Consider the following 22002-nt stretch of genomic DNA (forward strand, 5'->3'; position numbering starts at 1 on the left):
AATGTTCCTCTGAATGAACGGGTGTGTGTGGGATTTTTAAAATCTGGAAGGGGACCCTTTGGCCATTTGCACACTTAATAAGGTAAGTGCGACACCCACCCATCCCACCCCACAACATTTCTGAAGTTCTTTTTCTCCTGGCCTCTTCGAGTCGCCCCCTTGAATTGCCAGAAACGAAGCAGGAGAGATTCGACACAGCGCCGGCATGTTGGCATTTTCATAGCGAGGCAGAGTCTCTCTAGCTTGATTTTTGTTTGTTTTCAAGGGTTAGATTTTGTTTTCCTATTTCCATTGTTGAAATATGACTGAACTGCTATGATTACGCCCCTGCAATGAATTTGTTTTTACATGTCGCTGAAATACCCATTGAGGGTAGCATTTTTTTAAAAAAAATCATGACTGTCGTTGTTTCCCATTTGAACACAAGTTCACTTGCAGAAAAGAGGCTTGTAAATTAAAGATTAGTCTAATTTGTGCCGCGTGCATAATATCTGTCAGCTCTGGTAGCACTGGCTGTGCCTTCCCTAGAATGGTATTTTATTATATATATTTTATTGCTTTCTTAAAAGTGAAAAACCTCAGAGAACCTTTATTATTGGGAGGTATCTATTAAATGCTGTAAATCAATCAATCCTGACCTGCTCTTATGTATTGGCAGAGGCAGAGAGTCAGTGCTACGTGGAAAGCTCCCTGGTTGGAAGAGGATGCCTCCATCAGGAGAATTTACGTATCCCCCCCCCCCCCGTTCAGTTCAAGTTTATTAACAACCATCAACCGGTTCATCCTAATAAGATGCAGAAAATCCTGGAAGGCTAGAGATAACAGGATATCTACAAAACCCTGAACAACTTAGGTCCAGAGTATCTTAGGGACTGCCTGAACCCTTAACTTCACAACTGATTCAGTTACATGAGATTCTGTATCCATGATGAGGAAGGCTGTGTGATGCTGGTCACTACAATCTGGGATGGGGAACTTTTGGCCCTCCAGATATTGAACAACAACTCCCATCAGCCCTAGCAATCATGGCCAATGGCCTGGGATGATGGGAGTTGTAGTTCAGCAAAACCTGGGGGGGGGGGAGATGGAGATTCCCCACACCTGGATCCACACCATACATTTAAAGCACAATCAACACACATTTAAAGCACATGACGTCCCCCAAAGAATCCTGGGAAGTGTAGGTTTCCCTCACCGAACTACAATTCCCAGCACCCTTAACAAGCTACAGTTCCCAGGATTCTGGGGGGGGGGGGACGGCACATGTGCTTTAAATGTATTGTGTGGATCTGTCAGTCGAACTGATCTGTTTGTATCCAAAAGCTAGGATTGGGTGTCCATATACCGCCAAGTATAAGTTTTAAAAACGCCTTCGAGATTCTCAATTCATTTACAATGCGATCCAGTGCACTTCATTCATTCATTCATTCAAGCGAGGGCAAAAGAGTAAGGGCGGAAACAGCTTCAGTCGCCGGCGCTACGAAAAGCGCCGAGCGACGGTCCAGCCGGCGCCCTCCCTCTTTCAAGCGGTTGCCAAGGGCAACAGGAGACGCCATTTCTCGCCCAGCTGTGAGCGTTCCAAAGCCAGCCAGGCTGAGAGCGCGCTGAAGGGCTGGGGAGGGTGGGGAGAATTGTGGGGGCTGGAGGTGAGGTAGGGTCTTTAAGGGTGTGGCCTTCTTAAAGGGAGTGCCCCTCGTCGGACTGAGTTCAGCCGTAAATAAAAGGGGAGGTCCCAGCTAGGGTCTCTAAAAGGGGTAGGGGGCTTGAAAAGCAGCCTCAAGTGGTGTGCAGGGGTCTTTATCATAAGGGGGGTTCAGTGGGGTGATCCCAGCTAGTGACTGGTTTTAGGAATCTCAAACAGCGATTGGTAGAGAAGTCTTAGGGACTAGAATCTCTGTTTCTATTTTTTAAAAGGGGAGTGAGTACAAGTTTTTGAGCCTAGACTTTGTCATCTAGAACGTTAATAGACCACAGCTAGAGACTGGTGTTTAGGAGTTTTGAACAAGGGTGGGCCGGTAGGGAAATCTTAGGGACTAGCATCTCTTAAAAAGAAAGGAGGGGGAGAAGACTTGGGGCTGGGATTTAGTGGTCTTTAGACTGGACAGTGGGGGTGGTCCCAGGTACTAGAGAGTCTGGGAAAAGGCTGGGTTCATGTTGGGGTGAGCCCCCACCAGAGCCTGTGTTTAAGCAACTTCTGAAGAGAAATTAGGAGAGAAGCGGTTGCAGATCAGTGATATTTCTGAACTGGCTCTAAAGAGCCTTCCTGGCTTTTTAATTGTGGATGGTTGCAGGTGATGTGAGCTCTGGACAAGGAAGAGGCAGCGATAGCAAGGCCCCTTCGGAAAGCGTCACTTAGCTGCCATTCTCTGGGGCCACAAGAGATGTTGATACCTCAGTTCCCTGCAGTGGCCCAAGACTCTTAGTGGGATCCCGCTTGTTGTTTGATGAGTACAGAAAGCCTGAGGGATGGTTCTAGGTGTGGATTTGCTTGCCTGGCTTTATTTCCTAGTTGTGTGCTACTGGGGGGGGGGGGGAAGAGCAATTCTGCAATCTTTCTTTTTTGAAGCTGTATTTATCTTGCCGGGTGGCGTTAGATGCACAAGGAAAAGGTAGCCTAGTAACTGGAACAGGGTTCCTGTGGCTCCATTGACAGAAGGGTTTACATAGCCAACACTGTGGCTGTGCAACAGAGTCAAGATGCCGATGCATCCAAAGTCAGACCCCCGTTACTTTGTGGTTATCAGGCCTTTGCCCATCCCCAATCAGAAAGGCCTCAAGGTCCAAGCTCGAAGCAACACCATCTACAACTGCTGGGACGTCACAAGAGAGCAGGTGTTCCGGGAGAACTATCACCGGAGGATCAAGCAGCTTACGCAACAGGGCTACTTTACGCCCAGCTGGAAACCCTATCAGGATTTTGGAGAACCTCTTTACCTTGATCCAAGGAAACTCACCCTTTACGGTCTTGGGCAGCTGCCCCTGGTAAGTGTGCTGCTCTCTCAAGAGATTTTATTCTTGGGTTATTTGAAAAGTCGATAGCGGACCTCATTTAGCCAGGTGAGCCATGTTTATTAAAGGATATGACACAGCTTGCCGGGACAGTTTTGTGCCCGGTTCGAAATGCTGGTGTTAATCTAACCATTTCGGGCAGGAGTGGGGAACCTTTTTCAGCCCAAGGGCCGCATTCCCCTGTGAACAACCTTCCCTTCCAACTTAACTATGCATGGCCCCTGTGGTGCGGGCCTTCAAAAACTGTCTTCTTCTGGTCTGTCTTTCCTTAATGGTGCTTTTGTGCATCTGGTTTTTCAGACTCGAAGCTGGACTCGTAGGATCTGATGTTTCTAGTGCAGGGTTTTGGGTCCCCAGATGCTGTTGGACTACAACTCCCATCAACCCCAGCCAGTTTAGCCAGCGGCCAAGGATGATGGGAGTGGGGTCCCCAGATGTTGTTGGATTATTAGGTTAATAATAATAATAATAAAATGACAACAACAAATATTAGGTGTGGCATCTGGTACTATGTTGCCAAAAAAGTGGCTACTACAGTTATGTACTCTATTAATCCCTTGTGGTGTGTAACCCAGTTGGGCTGGCTGGGCTAGTGGGAACATCTGGAGGGCACCAGTTTGGGGAAGGCTGGTGTAGCCCATTGCAGCAGTAGAAATATTTCAGGAGGCAAGGGGAATTGCATGCATGTGCTTCCCATTTACTGAACCAGAGTTCCATCCTGCTGTTATTGTTGAAGTTGCTGGGGGTTTAGATTTTTTTTTTTCTTCAATAATTTTTATTCAGATTTTCATAAAACATACAAGACGAAATCATAAAACATTCAAAGACAAAAAACAAAATCAAAAATAGTTAAACAAAAAGAAAAAAAGAAAAAAAAAAAAACAAAAATAAAAAATAAAGAGTAAAATATTGACTTCCCATTTGTCAAAGATCAAATCAGTTATAAGTCTATAATATATAACAATCCTGTCTCTTAAGTCATATTATAAAATCACTTTCCTCCAGTAGTTATCTTACTTAATCATCAAATCTCATAAACATTACTTTATTCTTTCCACAAAAAGTCAAAGAGAGGTTTCAATTCTTTAAGAAATATATCTATCAATTTTTTTTTCCAGATAAGCATATCGATTAATCCATCTCATTACTAATTATGATAATCTTATTGTCATAACCATAGTCAAAATAAACATTTCAATTAATCCATCACATCAGAATCTGTTAGGTTCAGTAATTTCAGTAGCCATTGTTCTATTATCCCTATTAGTTCCATTTTCCATCTTCCATCTTCAGTAGTCTTGTTAAGTCCAGTAATTTCAGTATCCAATCTTCCATTATCAGTATTCCATAATAATCTTGCTGTCAAAGCCATAGTCATATAGTAAGAGTCTGATGGGAATTACCTCTATCCCAAATATTTTCTTGCCATCCATTCTGAATAGGTTGCTGAAATACTGCTGTAAAATCATATCTCTGTTCTTTTTTTCAAAATACACTGGGTCATCTCTTGAAAGTTTTTCCATTGTCACATGGCTGCAGTTAATTCCATAGATTTTCTCTATATTGGGCTCCATCACATCATTCCAGTCCAGAAGATTATCCATGCCATTGATAACTTTATCTCTAGAATCTTCATTAATTTCTTCAGAGATAACATTGAGTTCCAAACAATAGATTTTATTTCTAAAGTCCATAGACTCCAAATCTTGTTCCTGTTCCACGTTTGTTCCAATCTCCGGGATCTCCTCTCTCACAGGGACCCCTGTTCCAGTCTCCAGGGTCTCCTCTCTCACAGGGACCCCTGTTCCAGTCTCCAGGGTCTCCTCTCTCACAAGGACCCCTATGTCTTTAATCTCCTGTGTCTCCAAACAATAGATTTTATTTCTAAAGTCCATAGACTCCAAATCTTTTTCCTGTTCCACGTTTGTTCCAATCTCCGGGGTCTCCTCTCTCACAGGGACCCCTTCCAGGGTCACCTCTCTCACAGGGACCCCTATATCTTTAATCTCCTGCTTCATTTTACTCAATTCAATTTTCAGCTCCTTACAGCCCTGTCGCAGGTTTTGTTTCGTTATCTCAATCTCATCCATTATTTTCTGAAACATAGTTATTTCCAGATTCTCAGCCACTTTCTTAATTGCCATTTTAAAAGAAAAATATAGGAAAACCACTTCTTATTTCAGCAACAATTGGGTTAATACTCCAAACTTGGTGACATCACAGTATAAACAGAGCAGACAGCCTTATCTCTCCATGCTTAAGTAAACAAAATGCAGTTCCCAGGATCGAAACAATTAATGGCGGTCGTCAGGAAACAGATTCGTCAAAATAAAATAGACCAAAAAGAGAGTAGTCTCAGACAATATAATATTCTTCAAAATAAAAATCTGGAATAGAAATCCCTCTTCTGTGTATATCTTTAGAATGCAAATCCAGGACAGCTTTTTGCAACAAAAACAGAGATAAGCTATTAATTAGTGAGTAGCAGAGAGAAGTTATGGCTCCCCAGTGAGATGTCAAAAACCGATCAATCTGGCAAATCTCTTTTAAACAGCAACAATTTAAGTCAAGTAAAAGAAAAATATAGAAAGAAGGGTGCTTGCCTGTTAGTGCGTTCTCTCTTAGAAGATAAGATGAACGTTCGCTTTATCAGATAGAGCTTGTTGTTGAAAATCCGTCCCACCTTCGTCGGCTGGACCTCGTCCCATAAATTAATGAGATCTGGTCGTCCCAACAAAAATAGGCTTTGAGGTTAATCTCTTCGTTTCTCCCTACCCGGGAGAAGTTTAATCAGTCAAAAAAAAAAAAATCTGACTGATATATCTGAATAAGCTTCTTTTGAGGCAGGAGCCCGTCTCAAAAGCAGGCACAGGCTAAGTCACCCTTCCCGGAAGTCGAAGTTGCTGGGGGTTTAGAGAAGAATCTCATGGTGAGCTATTTGAGACTCTGTACTCAGTCCTTGGATTTGCAAGCATTATAAACAGCTTCATATTTAAAAAAATCTCTATGCAGTGTATAGCATGAAGCCAGTACACTATATCATTAAGACAGAAACACAGCATAAACAGTAAAACAGTAGTATATAGAAGCATATGTATAAAAACAAATAACAAAGGGATTCGGGCGATTCAGGTAAAAATAGGAGCACATTTGAAGTACCCCCTCCAAGCATTTTGGGAACTGTAGTTTGTTAAGGGTGCTGGGAATTGTAAACTACCGCTCCCAGGATTCTTTGGGGGAACTTATGCGCTTTAAATGTGCTTAAAATATATGGTGTGTACTCAGTCTTTTCAAGTCATCTGAAGGAACTGATAGTTGCTGCTTCACATAAGGCATTCATGTACATATCGATGCTAGGAGCCTTGGCCGCTGGCTGGTTAATGGAATTCAGCTGTCTTTGGCTGTTAGGGAGCCTTCATTCTTGGGTTCAGACTCTCAGGTGTGAATTTGGGATTGGCGCCCCCCCCCCCATGTGCTGGTCTAGCCCTAACATCTCCCCTGCCACTTTGGCTCAATTTTTGGCGCCCCTTGCCTCCAGCCTTCTGTTGGAAGAGCTCCCTGGTGCAGTCACTTTCCGCCTCCCTCTCTGTCAAAGGTTGTCCTCAAATGGCCCAGCTGAGCCCTTTCACCATTCGTTTAACAACTGTGAAATAACCCACTGTGCTTTTAGAATCCTGACTTCTCCTCTCCAGAGATGGGCATGTGTTAAGCAGGCAGCTCTGATTCATTGAAAATCAAGGACCGTTGCTCCCCAGACAGGCTTTTTGATTACCTGAGTGTTCCGAGCTCTGTGTTAAAAGGTCTGGCCTTGATTCCTTAGCAAGCCGGCGTAGGGGGATATTAGTCCTCTTTTTATCTGTTCAGAGAGTTAATTGCCATGGCAAATTCATCTGCCATACCCAGGGGCTGCCTTGTTGACTTCTTCCAAGTAAAGGTGACTTTTTCCTCTCTTTCTGTCTCCCCCTCCGTCTCTCTCTGGGGACATGCTCAAAACATTTCTGTTCTTTTCAATTTGTAGCATCATTGATGCCCTAGTCCTGTTCTGTGCTTGTAATAAGACTCCGTTGGGTAATTGTGTGCCATACATAAAGAAGATGGGTAATGAGATGGGTAAGTGCATCCGTCCACGAAGGAAGTGGAGCTGTTTCTGTTGACTAGTGCTATTTCTACACCTGTAGTTAAAGATCTCCAGGTGACGGCGCATCTTTTGCTTTGAATTGAGCATGGACTGAGGGATCAGCAATCTTGGCTCAAGCCCAAGAAATCAAAGGGCTCTTTCTGGCAAAGGGCTCTTTAACCTGCTGTTCCCCAGTGAGAACAGCAAATAGAGGCTTTGGCAGAAATTCTCTTGCATTCTCTTTTTCTCCTTTTCTTTCTTTATTTAATGGAATTTTATATATACCACTTGATCATCAAAACCTCTAAGTGGTTTGCATAAGATATACATTAAAACTACAGATAAAATTGGATATTAAAAACAAGTGAGCCTAATTTGTTTTCAAAATAAAATCTGCATTTTAAAAAAAATATACATTATAAAATGACAAATTAAAATAAATGTCAAATTTAGACATCTGAGTAGGCTTGCTTCAGCAGAAAAGGTTTTGGCAGGTGCCGAAAACAGTACAGTGAAAGTGCCAGCCTAATATCAATAGGCAGGGAGTTCCAAAAGTGTGCCATACTAATTCCTTGAAAGTATGGAGCAAACATTACCTGCCATAGCTTCCTATGCATAAACCTGGGAGTTGTAACTTGGGGTACTGAGAAGAATGATCTACGACCCCTAGTCCTCTTTGGGGAAACTACAATTCCCAGGATACCATGGTGAGAGTTTGCGTCGTGTAAAGATGTCCAAAGGGCTGGTCTTCAATATCACCAAACCCTCACTCAAGAGTCATGTGGGGATTTTTATAACTCCATATATTTCCCCAATAGTCAAATACTGGTTTTTATGTCTCTTGGGCTGCAAGGCACAAGGAAAGGAAAGTTTGAAGATGTTGACAACTGAACTATCCACCAGATCAGGGCTGTTTCGGCCACTCGCCACATTTGAGCTGAGCGCAACTGGCACGCAGCACCCTGACGCTTTGCAATTTGCTCTGTGTAATTAAAGTCTGCCGTTGTCTGTGGCTGAAGCTCAGAAGCAGGCTGGAAAAATGAGCTCATTTTTAAACCATCATCAGGAGCTATTTCTAGCGGATGGCTTTGTCCTTCAGGGTCATCAAGCAGCAAGCCGCAGCAGTTAGCGATGACAGTTATCTATGAAAAATGAGAAATTAGAGACTCCTTATCCAAGGGTATGAAACACAGGCCTGAGTTTGTTTGTTTTCCCAACCATTTCCGATGGCTTCCCGACATTTTCTGCCAAATAACCTTTGGCTGACTTTTGCCATGTCGCCAGCATTATTGTTCAGTAACCCAGCCTTTAGATTTGGTTTTAATAGTAACTTGCTTTTTCTGGTGTAGTTGATTTCTTCTCACTCAGTGCATCTGCTCAGCTTGCCCTCAGTGCAAAAGATTCTAAGTCTGCGATGGCATGTACAATGTTATGAGCTTGAGCCAGTGTGGTGACAAGATGCAGTGTGGTGTAATGGTTAGAGTGCTGGACTAGGAGTTTGAGAGACCGAGGTTCAAATCCCCCCACTCAGCCATGAAGCTCACTGGGTGACCTTGAGCCAGTAACAGATTCTTAGCCTGATCTACCTTATAGGGTTGTTGTGAGGATAAAATGGAGAGAGAAGAACCATATATCTGTATTTTATATATGCAAAATACAAACATATGTATTTTAATTGTATTTTATGCATTTTAATTTACATTTGCATTTTACATTTAATTTACATATGCATTTTAATTTACTGTAATGTTTGTGGTTTTTATAGTGTATTTTATTATATATGTGTGCTATTTTTTTGTAACCGCCCTGAGTGCCCTGTTGTAGGGTAGAAGGGCGGTATAGAAATATTTTAAATAAATAAATAAATAAAATATATGTCACCATGAGCTCCTTGGAGGCAAGGTGGGATATATATGTTATACAAAATAAAATAGATAGATAATATAGGAATACATTTTTAGACAGACCAGAGGCAGGCACGGGCTATTTGCACGATAACAACACAGACAGTGTAGCGTAGTGGTTAGAGTGTTGGTCTGGGACATTGGGAACCAGGTTCAAATCCCCACTCAGCCATGTGAAGCTCACAGGGTGACCTTGGGCCAGTCACTGTCTCTTAGCTTAACCTACCTCACAGGGCAGTTGTGAGGATAAAATGGGGAGAATGGTGTATGCCACCTTGAGCCCCTTTCGATGAAAGGTGTGATGATGATATTGCTACTGCTTACAATGTTCAGCTGCTGCAAATATATCTTTGGATCTCTTGCATTGGTGGGTAACCAAACTTGAATCAAATAAGTTTTGCAAAAGAGAGAGATCTTGCGGGATGCTCTTCCTTCATGTTCCAAATTCTGTCCCAAAACCAGCTCAGGTGCAAAGCACGTGGTGCATGTCTGCTGCGTGCCAGTTGCTGAGGAAATTCTTGTTCTTGCTTCATCATAGGTCTGCATTCACTGCAGCTGATATACAAGAACACCAGCCCCAGTTGAGATGTAAGGGATCCCAAGGCTCTGTCTGTTTCAGATATTACTTTTCACATTCGGAGACCAATTTCAAGGTACAAAATTTTAGGTCTCTAAGGAAAAGGGCCATCGCTCAGAAACAAATTGGTAGTCAAAGTAGGTGACAGAATATGCGGAGGTTTGTCTGCCTGGCTCCAGTCCAAAGTCTGGCAGCTGCGTTTGCAACCAGGTGAAGTTTCCTGAAATAAAAGCAGCCCCAGATAGAGTCCAGCCTGAACTGGTGTGGCGGATAAGCCCCTAAGTGAAGGCGGGGCATCACAGTAGGCGGAGCCAACTTGTTCAGGTTTTCCCCCACCCTACCTCCTTCCTTACGAAGATACTGTGGACACTTAAGCAATGCAGTAGTAGCCAGATCTATTCTAGCCTGGAATGATGATGATGATATTTCTATGCTAGGATTGGGGAGGGCAGCTATGACAGAATTAGAAAAGGTCCTCAAATGCAAAGATGTATCACTGAACACCAAAGTCAGAATCATTCAGACCATGGTATTCCCAATCTCTATGTATGGGTGTGAAAGTTGGACAGTGAAAAAGGTGGATAAGAGAAAAATCAACTCATTTGAAATGTGGTGTTGGAGGAGAGCTTTGAGGATACCATGGACTGCGAAAAAGACAAATAATTGGGTGTTAGAACAAATTAAACCAGTACTGTCACTAGAAGCTAAAATGATGAAACTGAGGTTATCATCCTTTGGACACATAATGAGAAGACATGATTCACTAGAAAAGACCATAATGCTGGGAAAAACAGAAGGGAGTAGAAAAAGAGGAAGGCCAAACAAGAGATGGATTGATTTCATAAAGGAAGGCACAGACCTGAACTTACACGATTTGAACAGGGTGGTTCATGACAGATGCTCTTGGAGGTCACTGGTTCAAAGGGTCACCATAAGTCGTAATCGACCTGAAGGCACATAACAACAACAACACTATCTGAAAGATCTCAAAGCGGTTTGCCAAATCTGGTGAAAGGCACTCCTGGCTACAGCCTCGACATCCTGGACCATTCCTAAGCTGCATACCTGGTTCTTTTTTATATGCAGTTTGTGTATTAAATACAAACATACACAGGCAACCGATTTTGGGGAAAGGACTTGGCTTAGTGGCAGAGCATCTACTTTGCCCGCAGAAAGGCCCTAGGTTCAATCCCCAGCATCTCCAGGTAGGGCTGAGACAGATTCTTTCCTGAAACGCTGGGAAGCCGCTGCCAGTCAGTGTAGACCATACCAAGCTAGATGCACCAATGGCCTGGTTTGGGATCAGGCAGCTTTCTGTGTTCAACGAAGCAGCTAAACTCATCAAACTAAATTAGAATTTTAAAAATGATACAACTTAAAACTCAGAACATTGTTGTGGCCCTTATTTTGATGGCTGTTGCTAAGAATGTTGGAGGTCTCGCTGTCACCAGCTTGTCATGATTCTTCGGAGGGGGAACCCCGTCTAGAACAGATATATCTGCTTGCTGTGCCCCTCTATATTTAAGGTTCTTTGACGTTGCCTCTTGCCTTACCTGCAGTCCTTGGTTGCCTGGCGTTGCCACTTCACTTGGCTCAGGCCTCCCTGAAACCCTAATGATGCCCGATCACCAGCGGGCGTGCATTGCTGTCTGTCTGTCTGTCCTTGGGCTGAGGTCTGCAGAATTCTCTCCTCTGCAGCAGGAGTAAACTTGTGTTCCTTCCTACCACCACACGAGTAATTTACGTTAACGTTTACAGTGTGTTTTGCAGCTTGCCTTGTATCGGCCCTCGCAATAACCCTGGAAGGTACAAGTTCATGACTGCTTACTCCTATTTCACAGATGGCAAAGCCCAGGAAAAAAGTTGTTGGAAGTGCACGTTGAGCATGTGGCTCAGTTAGGACTTGAGGCTCCCTTTCCTTTCCTTTCCCCGGGAAGTATCTGCTCTTTTTTAGTTCATTTATTGCATTCGTTATCTTCCAAGTTGCTCAAGGTGTTGTACATGGGTTTAACCCAATGGTAGAGCCCATGAGAGGCTCCCAAGTTCAGTCTCCAGGTAGGGTTAGGGAAGGCTTCTGTCTGAAACCCTGAAGAGCGGCTGCCAGTCAGGGTAGACAGTACTGAGCTGGGTGAACCAATGGCCTGACTTGGTCTAACTTACTAAGGGAAGGGTCGTAGCTTAGTGGTTGAGCATCTGCTTTGCATGCAGGGAGTACCAGGTTCAATCCTCGACATCTCCAGGTAGGGCAGGGAATGTCCCCTACCTGAAACCTTGGAGAGCTGCTCAGCAATACTGAGCTAGATGGCCCAATGGTCTGACTTGGTATAAGGCAGTTTCCAGTGTTTCCTATAAAGCAGGTTCTGGTGCTGCTATGGCTTATCCCATTTTTACCCTTACAACAACCTTGTGAGGTTGGTTAGGCTGACACCTAGTGGCTTGCCGAAAGCTACCCATTCAGGGCTGAGCCAGGATTTGAATCCAATCAAGGTCTGGCAGAGTCGGCCCACTAATGTTCCCTGTTCCGTTTCCTTCTGTTCCCTGTACCCATGCCTCTGGTTTCTGTAGCAACCCAGCAGAAAGGTTGCAATGTGGCATCTTCTCTGAGGGTTTTCTCCAAACAGCTGTCTTACTGCGGGGCCTTTGCTCATTCCTTTTTTTTGGCACGCAGGGGATCAGTGAGAGGCAGAAGATTGCAGATGCCCGGCCTTGCAATGATGCTTCCGAGTGTGATTGCTTCAAAGGGCCACTTTCCCTTGCTGTGAATGTTAAGAAACTATGTAATTCTCCCACAGCCCTCCTTGCGGGGTTAGCTAAAGATGATACTGTCAAGTGAAAACAATGATTTAATGGCTCTGTGACATGAAAATCCCGGGACTAATGGAACCCAACCTAGAAATCGAAGCCGAGCAAATGTTTTCAGGCTTCTAGACTGCAATTATGATACAGTCTCTGCCCGCAGCTGTCATTACAATCATGAAATGTCAGCCGCAATTAGTTCTCTTTCGGAAGGTCAAATAACAATGGCGAGGACTCCAGTATGATGACAGTAAGCCCATAGCTGTGGCGCAAGGCAGGAACAGCTCCCGTCATGCTTTGCACTTTAACCACAGAGTGATCGCTCTTTATGTATGTCAGCAGAACTTCTTCAGGGCCTCATTCCAAGCGAAAGATAGGCATCCTCTAAGACGGCAGATCTCATGTTCCCTGTAAAAAAATTGTTTTTAAAGAAACCGGAACATACTGTTATGCGTTCCCAATTTGAAAAGATTCAGGAGCTGTGCTTATCTAGCCTCAGAGAGCCAGTGTGGTGTAGTGATTAGAGACCAGGGTTCGAATCCCCACACAGCCATGAAGCTCACTGGGTGACCTTGGGCCAGTCACTGCCTCTCAGCCTCAGAGGAAGGCAATGGTACACCCCCTCTGACTACCGCTTACCATGAAAACCCTATTCGTAGGGTCGCCATAAGTTGGGATCGACTTGAAGGCAGTCCATTTCCATTTTTCATTTCCATATATATATATTATTTGCAGATGAGCATAGACTTACAAAGAATTATCTTTTTCCCCAGGATTTCCCTGGATCCACAAGATGATGCTCTGCTTTGTCTGTCTGAATCCCCTGAATTCCAGTTTTATCTGTTCTTAGGATTTTTAAAATATTTAGATACATTTAGATTGCAGCTGTAGTTGCATTATTGTTTTTTAATTATTTGGTGTGTCTTATATTGTACACCGCTTAGAGATTTTTTTAAAAAAAATATTAAGCGGTTTATAAATGCTTTTAAGTAAATAAATAAATAAATGGGCCAGGGCTGGGGAACCTTTATTAGCCTGACGGCCACATTCCCTTACTTCGGCTATGGGGCGGTATAAAAATTTACTAAATAAAATAAAATAAATAAATGAATAGATAAAAGGGAAAAGTGGTGGTATGTGAAGTGACCGGTGTGACTCTGACCTACATTCTAGTTACACAGGTGCTGCATCTACACTACCATCACCACATCTCTCCTCCAGGCAGGCAAAAGACACAACCACAGTTCATGGGACACATCCCAGCCATACAAAAGCACTTGAGGAGGGCGCAAGGCAGGGCTCTTGAGGGGGTGTGGTGGGGAAAAGTCTCGAGGACCAGATTGAGGAGGCTGGTGAGCCATATTTGGCCCATGAGCCAGAGACAGGCATAGACAGAGCATGACACCCCTACAGACAGCAAATCCACTGTGCCACATCTGATCTCCAGAGAGGCCTCCCCAGACGCTTTTAGCTTTCCAGAGCTCAAAGCTAACTCTCTGTCTGAATCTCGTTCCAAAGTGCAGTTTCTCTGTCTTTCTGGCCCGCAATCTGCTCCCTGTTCATAACACACTGTTGCTGTGTGTCTTCCTTTACACGTATTGGGGAAGCGCTCGTGTCCAGGAGATGGCTGTGTCGGGGCTTTGGCTCAGAGTCACAGTGGGCCACGGGGAAAGTTACACTTATGCCAGGAGGAATTAGTAACCAGATAAAAGCCCCATCGCAGAGTGTGCATGCTTTATTGCAGAAGAGAAGGGATGGTTAATGTGCAGATTGCTTCAAAATAAAAGAGATTGGTTATTCAGGGAAAAATTCAAATTGGACTGGCAGCATGTGGTATAAATCCAAGGGGCCTTATATGTAGAGAAAAAGGCAGAAGATGCCAGAGGGACATGCATGGAACCTGATAGGGTGAGAGAGAGAGAGAGAGAGAGAGAGAGAGAGAGAGAGAGAGTAAACAGTGCCGGTTAGAAAGGACTGCAGCTCAAGGATAGAGCATCTGTTTTGCATGCAGAAGGTCCCCAGGTAGGGCTGAGAGCTACTCCTTCTTAAAACCCCGGAGAGCCCCTGCCAGTCAGTGTAGATAATACTGAACCAGATGGACCAATGCTCTGACTCTGTATAAGGCAGCTTCCCATGTTCTAGGAGCAAGTTCTGCTCAGGAGCAATGTGGCCAATTCGCTTGAGGACGTAAAGAGAGCAAACCTCGATGAAAGCTTGTGATTTGTTTGGGGAATGCTAAACTCTGAGTCTGGGTTCAGATTATGCGCTAAGCCAAACTATAGTTTGTAGCATGGCAGCTGGGGGCCCAAGGAAAGAGCAAAGCGTCTGTGATCTCCTCTCTGGGAACCTGCACGCTTGCGAGTTTGTGTTAAGCCATGGTGTGGCTTGGCGTTGCATGCTACCAGGGTGATTAATGGACTTTACCCTCTTCCAAGTATTTTTTTGTTTAAAAGCCGTCTAGGGATGGGGGAGAAATTCAGTTCAGTTTGCATTTAAAGCCAACTTTATCAAATTCCCCCCTTCTGAAACAATATGAGAACCGAAACATCCATCCCTTGGAATTTTGCAGTGCTGTTCCTCCAACCAAGGAATGTTTACAAAAATGCATTACGTTAGGAGACACGGCTTGCAGGGGGGGGAAGTGTGCGTTAGTCAAGACTGCATACGAACATACATTTATTAGGGGAAATTCACACTCAAATGCTGAAGAATTTTCAGGAGGCTTTAAACAAACTAACTAACTAACACAAATTACTGCAGAAATGTGGAGAGCTGAATTTAAGATCTGGAAACGGTGGGAACCAAAATGCACAGATCCTTCCATCCCAAAAGGCATCTAAACTAGCAATCATCACCATACCTCCTGTCAATGAACTCAGTATTGTGCAGAGCTTGGAAAAGTTACTTTTTTGAACTACAACTCCCATCAGCCCCAGCCAGCATGGCTGCTGGATTGGGCTGATGGGAGTTGTAGTTCAAAAAAGTAACTTTTACAAGATCTGGAATTGTGTGGGGCCTTCTCGGAGTGTTTCATCATAGCCAATGAGTGCCTTACAGCGAGTTCCCTCCACTCCTCTCTTTTTAGTTTCCATTCTTTTTTATTCAGTTCCATGCATTTTTTTCTGCCCAGTGGTTCGGTTCAATCAGTTCAACGCTTTTGTGCTAAATTAAGGTGTTTCCCTCCTCCCGCTTCTCACAAATGGCTTCTTTTAAAAGACATCATTAATTATCTCCTGGAGCTTGTCCTAAAAGCAGGATCCTCTCTCTGCTTCAGCCTGCAAGTCCTGCTGTCCTTGGCCTCTTGTTTTCCAAAATATTCCCTGTGAGTTATCTCGCCTGCTTTTGTGCCTGCTTCCCAGTGGGCATAAAGCGGGACACAAGATTTGACTTACTGTGTGACATTAAATATTATATGTATTTAATCTGAAGACACAGACAGTGTTTTTGTTCTTTTGAGGATGGGCCAGCTGCTGTGTGATGATTTGGTGCCAAGAGGCCTTGTCACATTGCATTTTTCATGTTTTCAGGATTTTAAGCGTGTTTATTTTCTGGCTCTAAATGCCCGTCTGACTATTGGACATCTAGGCTCTGAAAGCATCACACAGTGTCGTTTGGAGTGAAATGTGGCTGCTGTTAGCTGAATGCTTTGACAGTCAGAGCTCTTTTGAAATTCTCTACAAGGGCTTAATTTTGAGCAGGAGCTCACCGGAGAGGACTTGGTTTGAACTAACCTGATCATAGGACCGGTTTTGTAGATTTTCCTGGGGATTTGGGAATTACATTGGAAAACTGTCTTGCTGCCCTAAATCAAGTGAGGTTTGACTTGTACAAAGAAAGGTATCGCCCTCAGACGGATTTTGGAATTGGACACATTTAATAATAAAAACTAAAAAACAAGTAAGTATACTATGTTAATTTTATGTGGCGTGCAAATATTTTAGAAGTTCGTGGAGAATAAGGCTGTCGATGGCTACTCGCCATGATGGCTGTGCTCTGCCTCGACCGTGGGAGGCAGTATGCTTCTGAACACCAGTTGCCGGAAACCGCAGGAGGGGACAGTGCTTTTGTGCTTAGGTCCTGCTTCCGGCTTCCCATTGAGCCATCAGGTTGGCCATTGTGAGAAAAGGATGCTGGACTAGATGGCCGCTAGCCAGATCCAGCAGGCTCCTCTTACATTTTTCCAGTAGCTGGAAGTATTTGAACTTACGGGGATGGAGGGATCAATAAAGTATGCTCTCCGAGCAATCCTATACTCTGAGTACACGTGGAGGGGGAGGAGGCACTCCCACAATGGCACTGCAAAAGCAGCTGTGTTTGTCCCATGCACGCTTATCCCAAAAAGGGAGGCGAATGCAAAAGAAGAAAATTGAAAAAGGGCATACAATCAGAGGACACCCCCCCCAAGCGTCTCTAGAAACACGTGCTTACCAATCAGGGACTGTGCTGGTGAAAATGCCCACATGCAGAGGGAGTCATAAGGATGAGGACATACCCCCAGTGCATACCGCTGCGTCATCACACACACAAGAAGACACCACAGCACCCCCACCTACCCCAAATCCATCAGCCCCAGTGTCAAAGCTAGCAATGGCCCAGGCAGAGGTTTGAATTCCTTTAAGCTGCTCATCTGCAGATGTCAGGGGGATTTTGAGGGAAAAGGAGGTGGAGATTGCTGTGGTTCACGTGTTTGTGGTCAGGAATGGAAATCAGTCAATCAAATCCAGTTGGTATTTGTTCACATTGGTGTATTTAAGTCCGCAAGCGATGCACAATTTGTGATATTTTTTTTACTTCGGTTACATGACTTACGTTAAATAGCAGACAGCAAGACAAATAACTTAGCACTTGGCAGAGACTGAAGTGCAGCAGAATGGAAACAGTGCAGATTGTGATGAAGACGGGTCATAGCAGAAATGGCTGTCCCCTTTCTGGGGTAGAAGGATCTGTCGGTTTTGGTTCTCTCAGTTTCTTGTTGTTCTAATCATCTGCACTATACATTCAAAGCAGTATCATACCACTTTAAACAGCCATGGCTTCTCCGATAGAATCCTGGGGAGTGTGGTTTGTTAAGGGGTGTGTGAGTTGTTAGGAGACCCCTATTCACAGAGTGGTTTAAGCCACTCCCTCTTCCCAGGGAGCTCTGGGAACTGTAGCACTGTGAGGGGAAGACAGGTCTCCTCAGCACCCTTCCCAGGGTTCTTTTTTGGGGGGCATGACTGTTTAAAGTGGTATGATACTGCTTTAAATCTGGCTCTGGTATAGTTCATCACGGTGCCAAAAATGACTTCATGTTCCTAGAAAATACACTTTGTGGAGGGGAAATAATCTCCGCTTTCCTCTTGAATGGAAGATGGATGAAAAGCTGGAAACTGAACAGGAGAGATAAAGAGGGGGCCTCTGCCAAGGAAAATAAGAGTTTCATTGGTAACATGCAACAAACAGATGATTTGGGAGGCTTGCCGGAGAAAGCGAACATCTTTGGCATGCCTCCTAACGGCCATGGAAATGAAACAAAGAAGAAAAATAAAAGGGATCTGAGAAGCAGAAATAGAGATGCTGTGTACAATGGGATGATTTCCTCCCTCCCAAACAAACGCACACACAAAAGCGCTGGCTAATGTGTGGCTAGGTGAGGAAAACTCTGTGCTTTCCTGATACCCTGGTTGGGAAAAGAACCAAGGCCAATTGAAATAACTCAAGGATTCCAAGCCTCCATTTAAGAATGGCACTAATTGGATCTGCACCAGAAATGGTTCTTGCATTTTAATGCTTAAAGGCAGCAATCCAGATGCACAATCCAGAAAATCAATTTTCTGCAGAAGCAGTCCTGTTGTATACATTTGGACTGCATGGGGTAGGCAGGTTGTAGATTTAGGGCCCCTCCTGGTGTTCTTTTTATTGTGCATTCATGAGGACTTGTGCTGATGATGCTATCGGGGCAGTTCAACACTGCGCCTGCAAATGTTTCCACAAGGTCATCCTGCTTTGTTTCCAATCAGTTTGTGTCCCGTAACTTCCTGCTGAAATCCTGTAACTTTACATACCACAGATGTTCCATTTTATTTTTGGTTCTGCTTGAGTGCCAGCATGGTGTAGTGGTTAGAGTGTTGGACTACGACCTGGGAGACCAGGGTTCGAATCCCCACCCAGCCATGAAGCTCACTGGGTGACCTTGGGCCAGTCACTGCCTCTCAGCCGCAGAGGAAGGCAATGGTAAACCACCTCTGAATACCGCTCGCCATGAAAACCCTATTCATAGGGTCGCCATGAGTCGGGATTGACTTGAAGGCAGTCCATTTTTCCATTTTCGTTGCACTACAGCACAGGAGTTCCCCTCCAAACAGCAACAACGCAGCAACATTGGGGAAGCATTGTACAACAACTAATAAAGTGGGATGATGTGTAGATAATCCAGTTTAAATCTGCCACTAATGCACTATGATTGCATGAATGACATGTTGCGGAGTGTGCCCACAAAACCAAAAACCTACAGCTGATGTCGACATGTATCATTTTCTTTGGTGACATGACACGGGGCAGAGATCTGGAGAGAATGAGAATGTAACACGATGAAATAAGAATGTTTGGACAAGGGGTCTTTCTTTCTCCCTCCTTAAAAAATACACACTGTCAAGTGCCCTACCTGAAAACTTACTGATAAAAATAGACAGGCAAAAATAGGAAGCCTAATGAAGGAAACTGAAGGCTGTATCCAGTGAAGAGTTAGCTCTTTTAAGACCTATAGATTTCAGGGAACCACTTAAGCAAAAAAGAGGCCTGATTCAGACATCACTATCTTGGTCCAGTAAAATACAGTTTATAGGACGACGAATTAGTTTTGTTAAGCCACAGTTTCCCATTTTGTTCAAACCAGGAAGCTGTGATTCAAACTCGGACTACAGTCCTAGCTTGCAAACCAGACTCAAATGTCTGAAATCCTGCTTTGTGGGTGGAACTTAAACAGCAGTTTCCTGGTTTAGATGTAAGAGGAAACTGTGGTTTAACAAATCCTGGACGTATGGTTCTAAGGAGCGAGAGTGAAAAGGAGGATGAAGTACATGGGCACAATGCTAATTCTTTGTCCAACAAACCATGGTTTATCAGATTGAAGTGGTTTACTTTGAATTAGGCCACTGAGTTAAGCATGTGCTGACCTGTGCCCTGCTGAAATCTGTGGAACTTACAGATGGTTTACTGAGCAAGCCCCAATGTGTTCAATGGGACTTACACATGTCTACTCAGAAAAAAGCCTTTTTGGGATCCAAGGGACTTACTCCTAGATAGTGTCCTACCCCAAGAAGCCCGCTCTGCTCCCTTCCTGTTGGTTTTCCGGAGACTTCTGAAAACCATCTTGTTCCAGAGAGCCTTTAGGAGGGACTGAAGGTGGAGCCTATAACTGATTTTATCCCACCCCCCTTTTTAATTTTTACCTCTTTAGTCCCTTTTAATATCACTCCCCTAGATTTCTTACTTTTATTTTATGTATTTTTATCTGTTTTAATGTTTTAGTGATTTTATTGGGTGTTATTTTATGGTGAGCCACCCTGAGTGCCCTGTTGTAGGGTAGAAGGGTGGGATAGAAATATTTTAAATAAATAATGTACATAGGATTGAAGCCTTACTCTGTCATACACATGTTCTAGATTTTGGCTTAAGAGCATTGACTGGATCATGCCCAAAGGCTTTTTAGCTCAGAGGCAATCAGGATTTTTCAAGCTCATCTAATTCATTTCCTATTTTGCTCCCATTGGTTTGCTGATTTAATTAAGCTTTCTTATTTCTGGAGACATGAGAATTTAGTAAAAATAAAACAGAAAGCTGAAGAAAAGCGAAAGGGAGGCGTTAGCAGTTAGCATTAATAATGCATACATTAAGAGCCTCTTGGGAAAATGTGCAATGTAAGTTTTAAAACCACTTGCTAAAACAGACAAAATATAGTGAATCTTTTTCTTTTCAATTAACAAGGCAATACATGCAAGAAGGCCTCTCTGGCTGTGGAATTAAGTTTCCAGTGAGATTCAAGACGTCTTCATCTCCTTTTGTGTTTAAAAACCAAGCTTCTAGCCCTCATGGTTGCATGGTGATTTGTAGCTGGTGTAGAAGCTCATCATTCACAAGGTCGTCTCTGTTCACTTCACAGGAGGGAACAGCTCCACAATCCATACACACGCACGAGGCCACAAATGCACAGAGTGGCTCTTTGCGGTGAAGTGAATGGCGCAGCCCATTTGTTCAAGAGCTCAAGTGCAGACGAGTCTCTGAATCGGGAAGAGCATCCCCAAAAGCTTTCATTGCTCAGAAGGCAGAGCTGGGAGGGGCCTCTGCCTGAGAATCGCCACTGGTGGGGATGATGATGATTTCTTAATACCATTACGGAACATAGGATGCTGCTGCATACTGAGTCAGACCATTGGTCCATCTAGCTCAGCATTGTCTGCACTGACTGGCAGTGGCTGTCCAGAATTTCAGGCAGGAGTCTCTCCCAGCCCTACCTGGAGTTGCCATTGGAGATTGAGCCCGGGACCTTCTGAGCTGCGGCTCCCAGTTTGTTTGCTATGGTGTCTAACATTTAAGACATTGACAGAAACATATAACACAAGATGGAACTATGGTTTGTCTCCATATAAGGCAGCTTTTTTGTTTTCACTCACACCTGGTCCGATTCCTCAGGATGTGGAAGGATAAACGTTAAAAGTAAAGCAAAAGAATCGGAACTGGGCACAATACCTTTATCATGCCAAACGTTCTGTTTCCTCAATATCTCCTAATTCAAGGATGGAGAATCTGTTGGACTCCAACTCCCAGCAGCAGCCCACATGGCCAATGGCTCAGGGGATGATGGGAGCTGTAGTCCAGCAACATCTAGAGGTCTGACAAGTTCCCCATTCTTGTTCCTAACTCAACTGGTTTCCCAGCAACATGGCGAGCTGTCCAGTAGTTATTTAATTTAATGGCGATTTCATTATTGGTTATATTTTAGTTGAGGGATTAATTATTTAAAATGTTATTGCCCCTGTTTTATAGTGTATTGCGACATAACTCACCCTGGGATCGATGAAACTGGTAAAGGGCTGGATACTAATTGAACTAATAAGTAAATAAGTAATGTACATGATTTCTACTCTGTCTTCTTTACTTTCAAAGAAATTTATGGGGAGGCTCACCAAAACATTAGTAAAAAAATACCGTAAGTGCAATTATATAAAATTATCATAAATGGTAGAGAAGCATAGCTCAGCAGAAGCAGTAAATCCCCAGAAGCAACAATTCAAGGCATTACGTTAAAGGTATTATGCTGAAAGCTTCTTGTTTTCTGATCATCTATAACTGAAACTGACCAGAAAGTAGGCGAACAGCTCTGGGAAGAGTGTTCCACAATCACGGTGCCACCACAGAAAAGGCCCTCTCAACCAGCCTGATCTCTGAAGGCAGGGACACCCAGAGAGAGGGATGGAAGAACCTGTCCATTTCAATTCTCTCCATTTCTTATTTTTCCAATCTTAAATTTAGTTCTCCATAGTTCTGCATCACTTTCCTTTAAAAAAGAAATTACCATGAAAATTCATCCGCATTTAAGTGCAAATTTCTCCTAATAAACA

At 43.8% G+C, this 22002-nt stretch overlaps 1 protein-coding gene across 2 annotated transcripts in view; it reads left to right on the forward strand.

Moving 5' to 3' along the window:
* The first annotated feature begins 1656 nt into the window (after window positions 1-1656).
* The window catches only part of CCDC60 (coiled-coil domain containing 60), a 48270-nt gene continuing 27924 nt past the window's right edge, over window positions 1657-22002 (forward strand). For both annotated transcript variants that reach the window (XM_061602621.1, XM_061602622.1), the window contains exon 1: window positions 1657-2982. In XM_061602621.1, the coding sequence (XP_061458605.1) occupies window positions 2698-2982 (285 nt within the window). In that variant the 5' untranslated portion in view covers window positions 1657-2697. The remainder of the gene's footprint in view (window positions 2983-22002) is intronic.

Source organism: Rhineura floridana, chromosome 19 (assembly GCF_030035675.1).
Source record: "Rhineura floridana isolate rRhiFlo1 chromosome 19, rRhiFlo1.hap2, whole genome shotgun sequence".
NCBI classification, from domain to species: domain Eukaryota; kingdom Metazoa; phylum Chordata; class Lepidosauria; order Squamata; family Rhineuridae; genus Rhineura; species Rhineura floridana.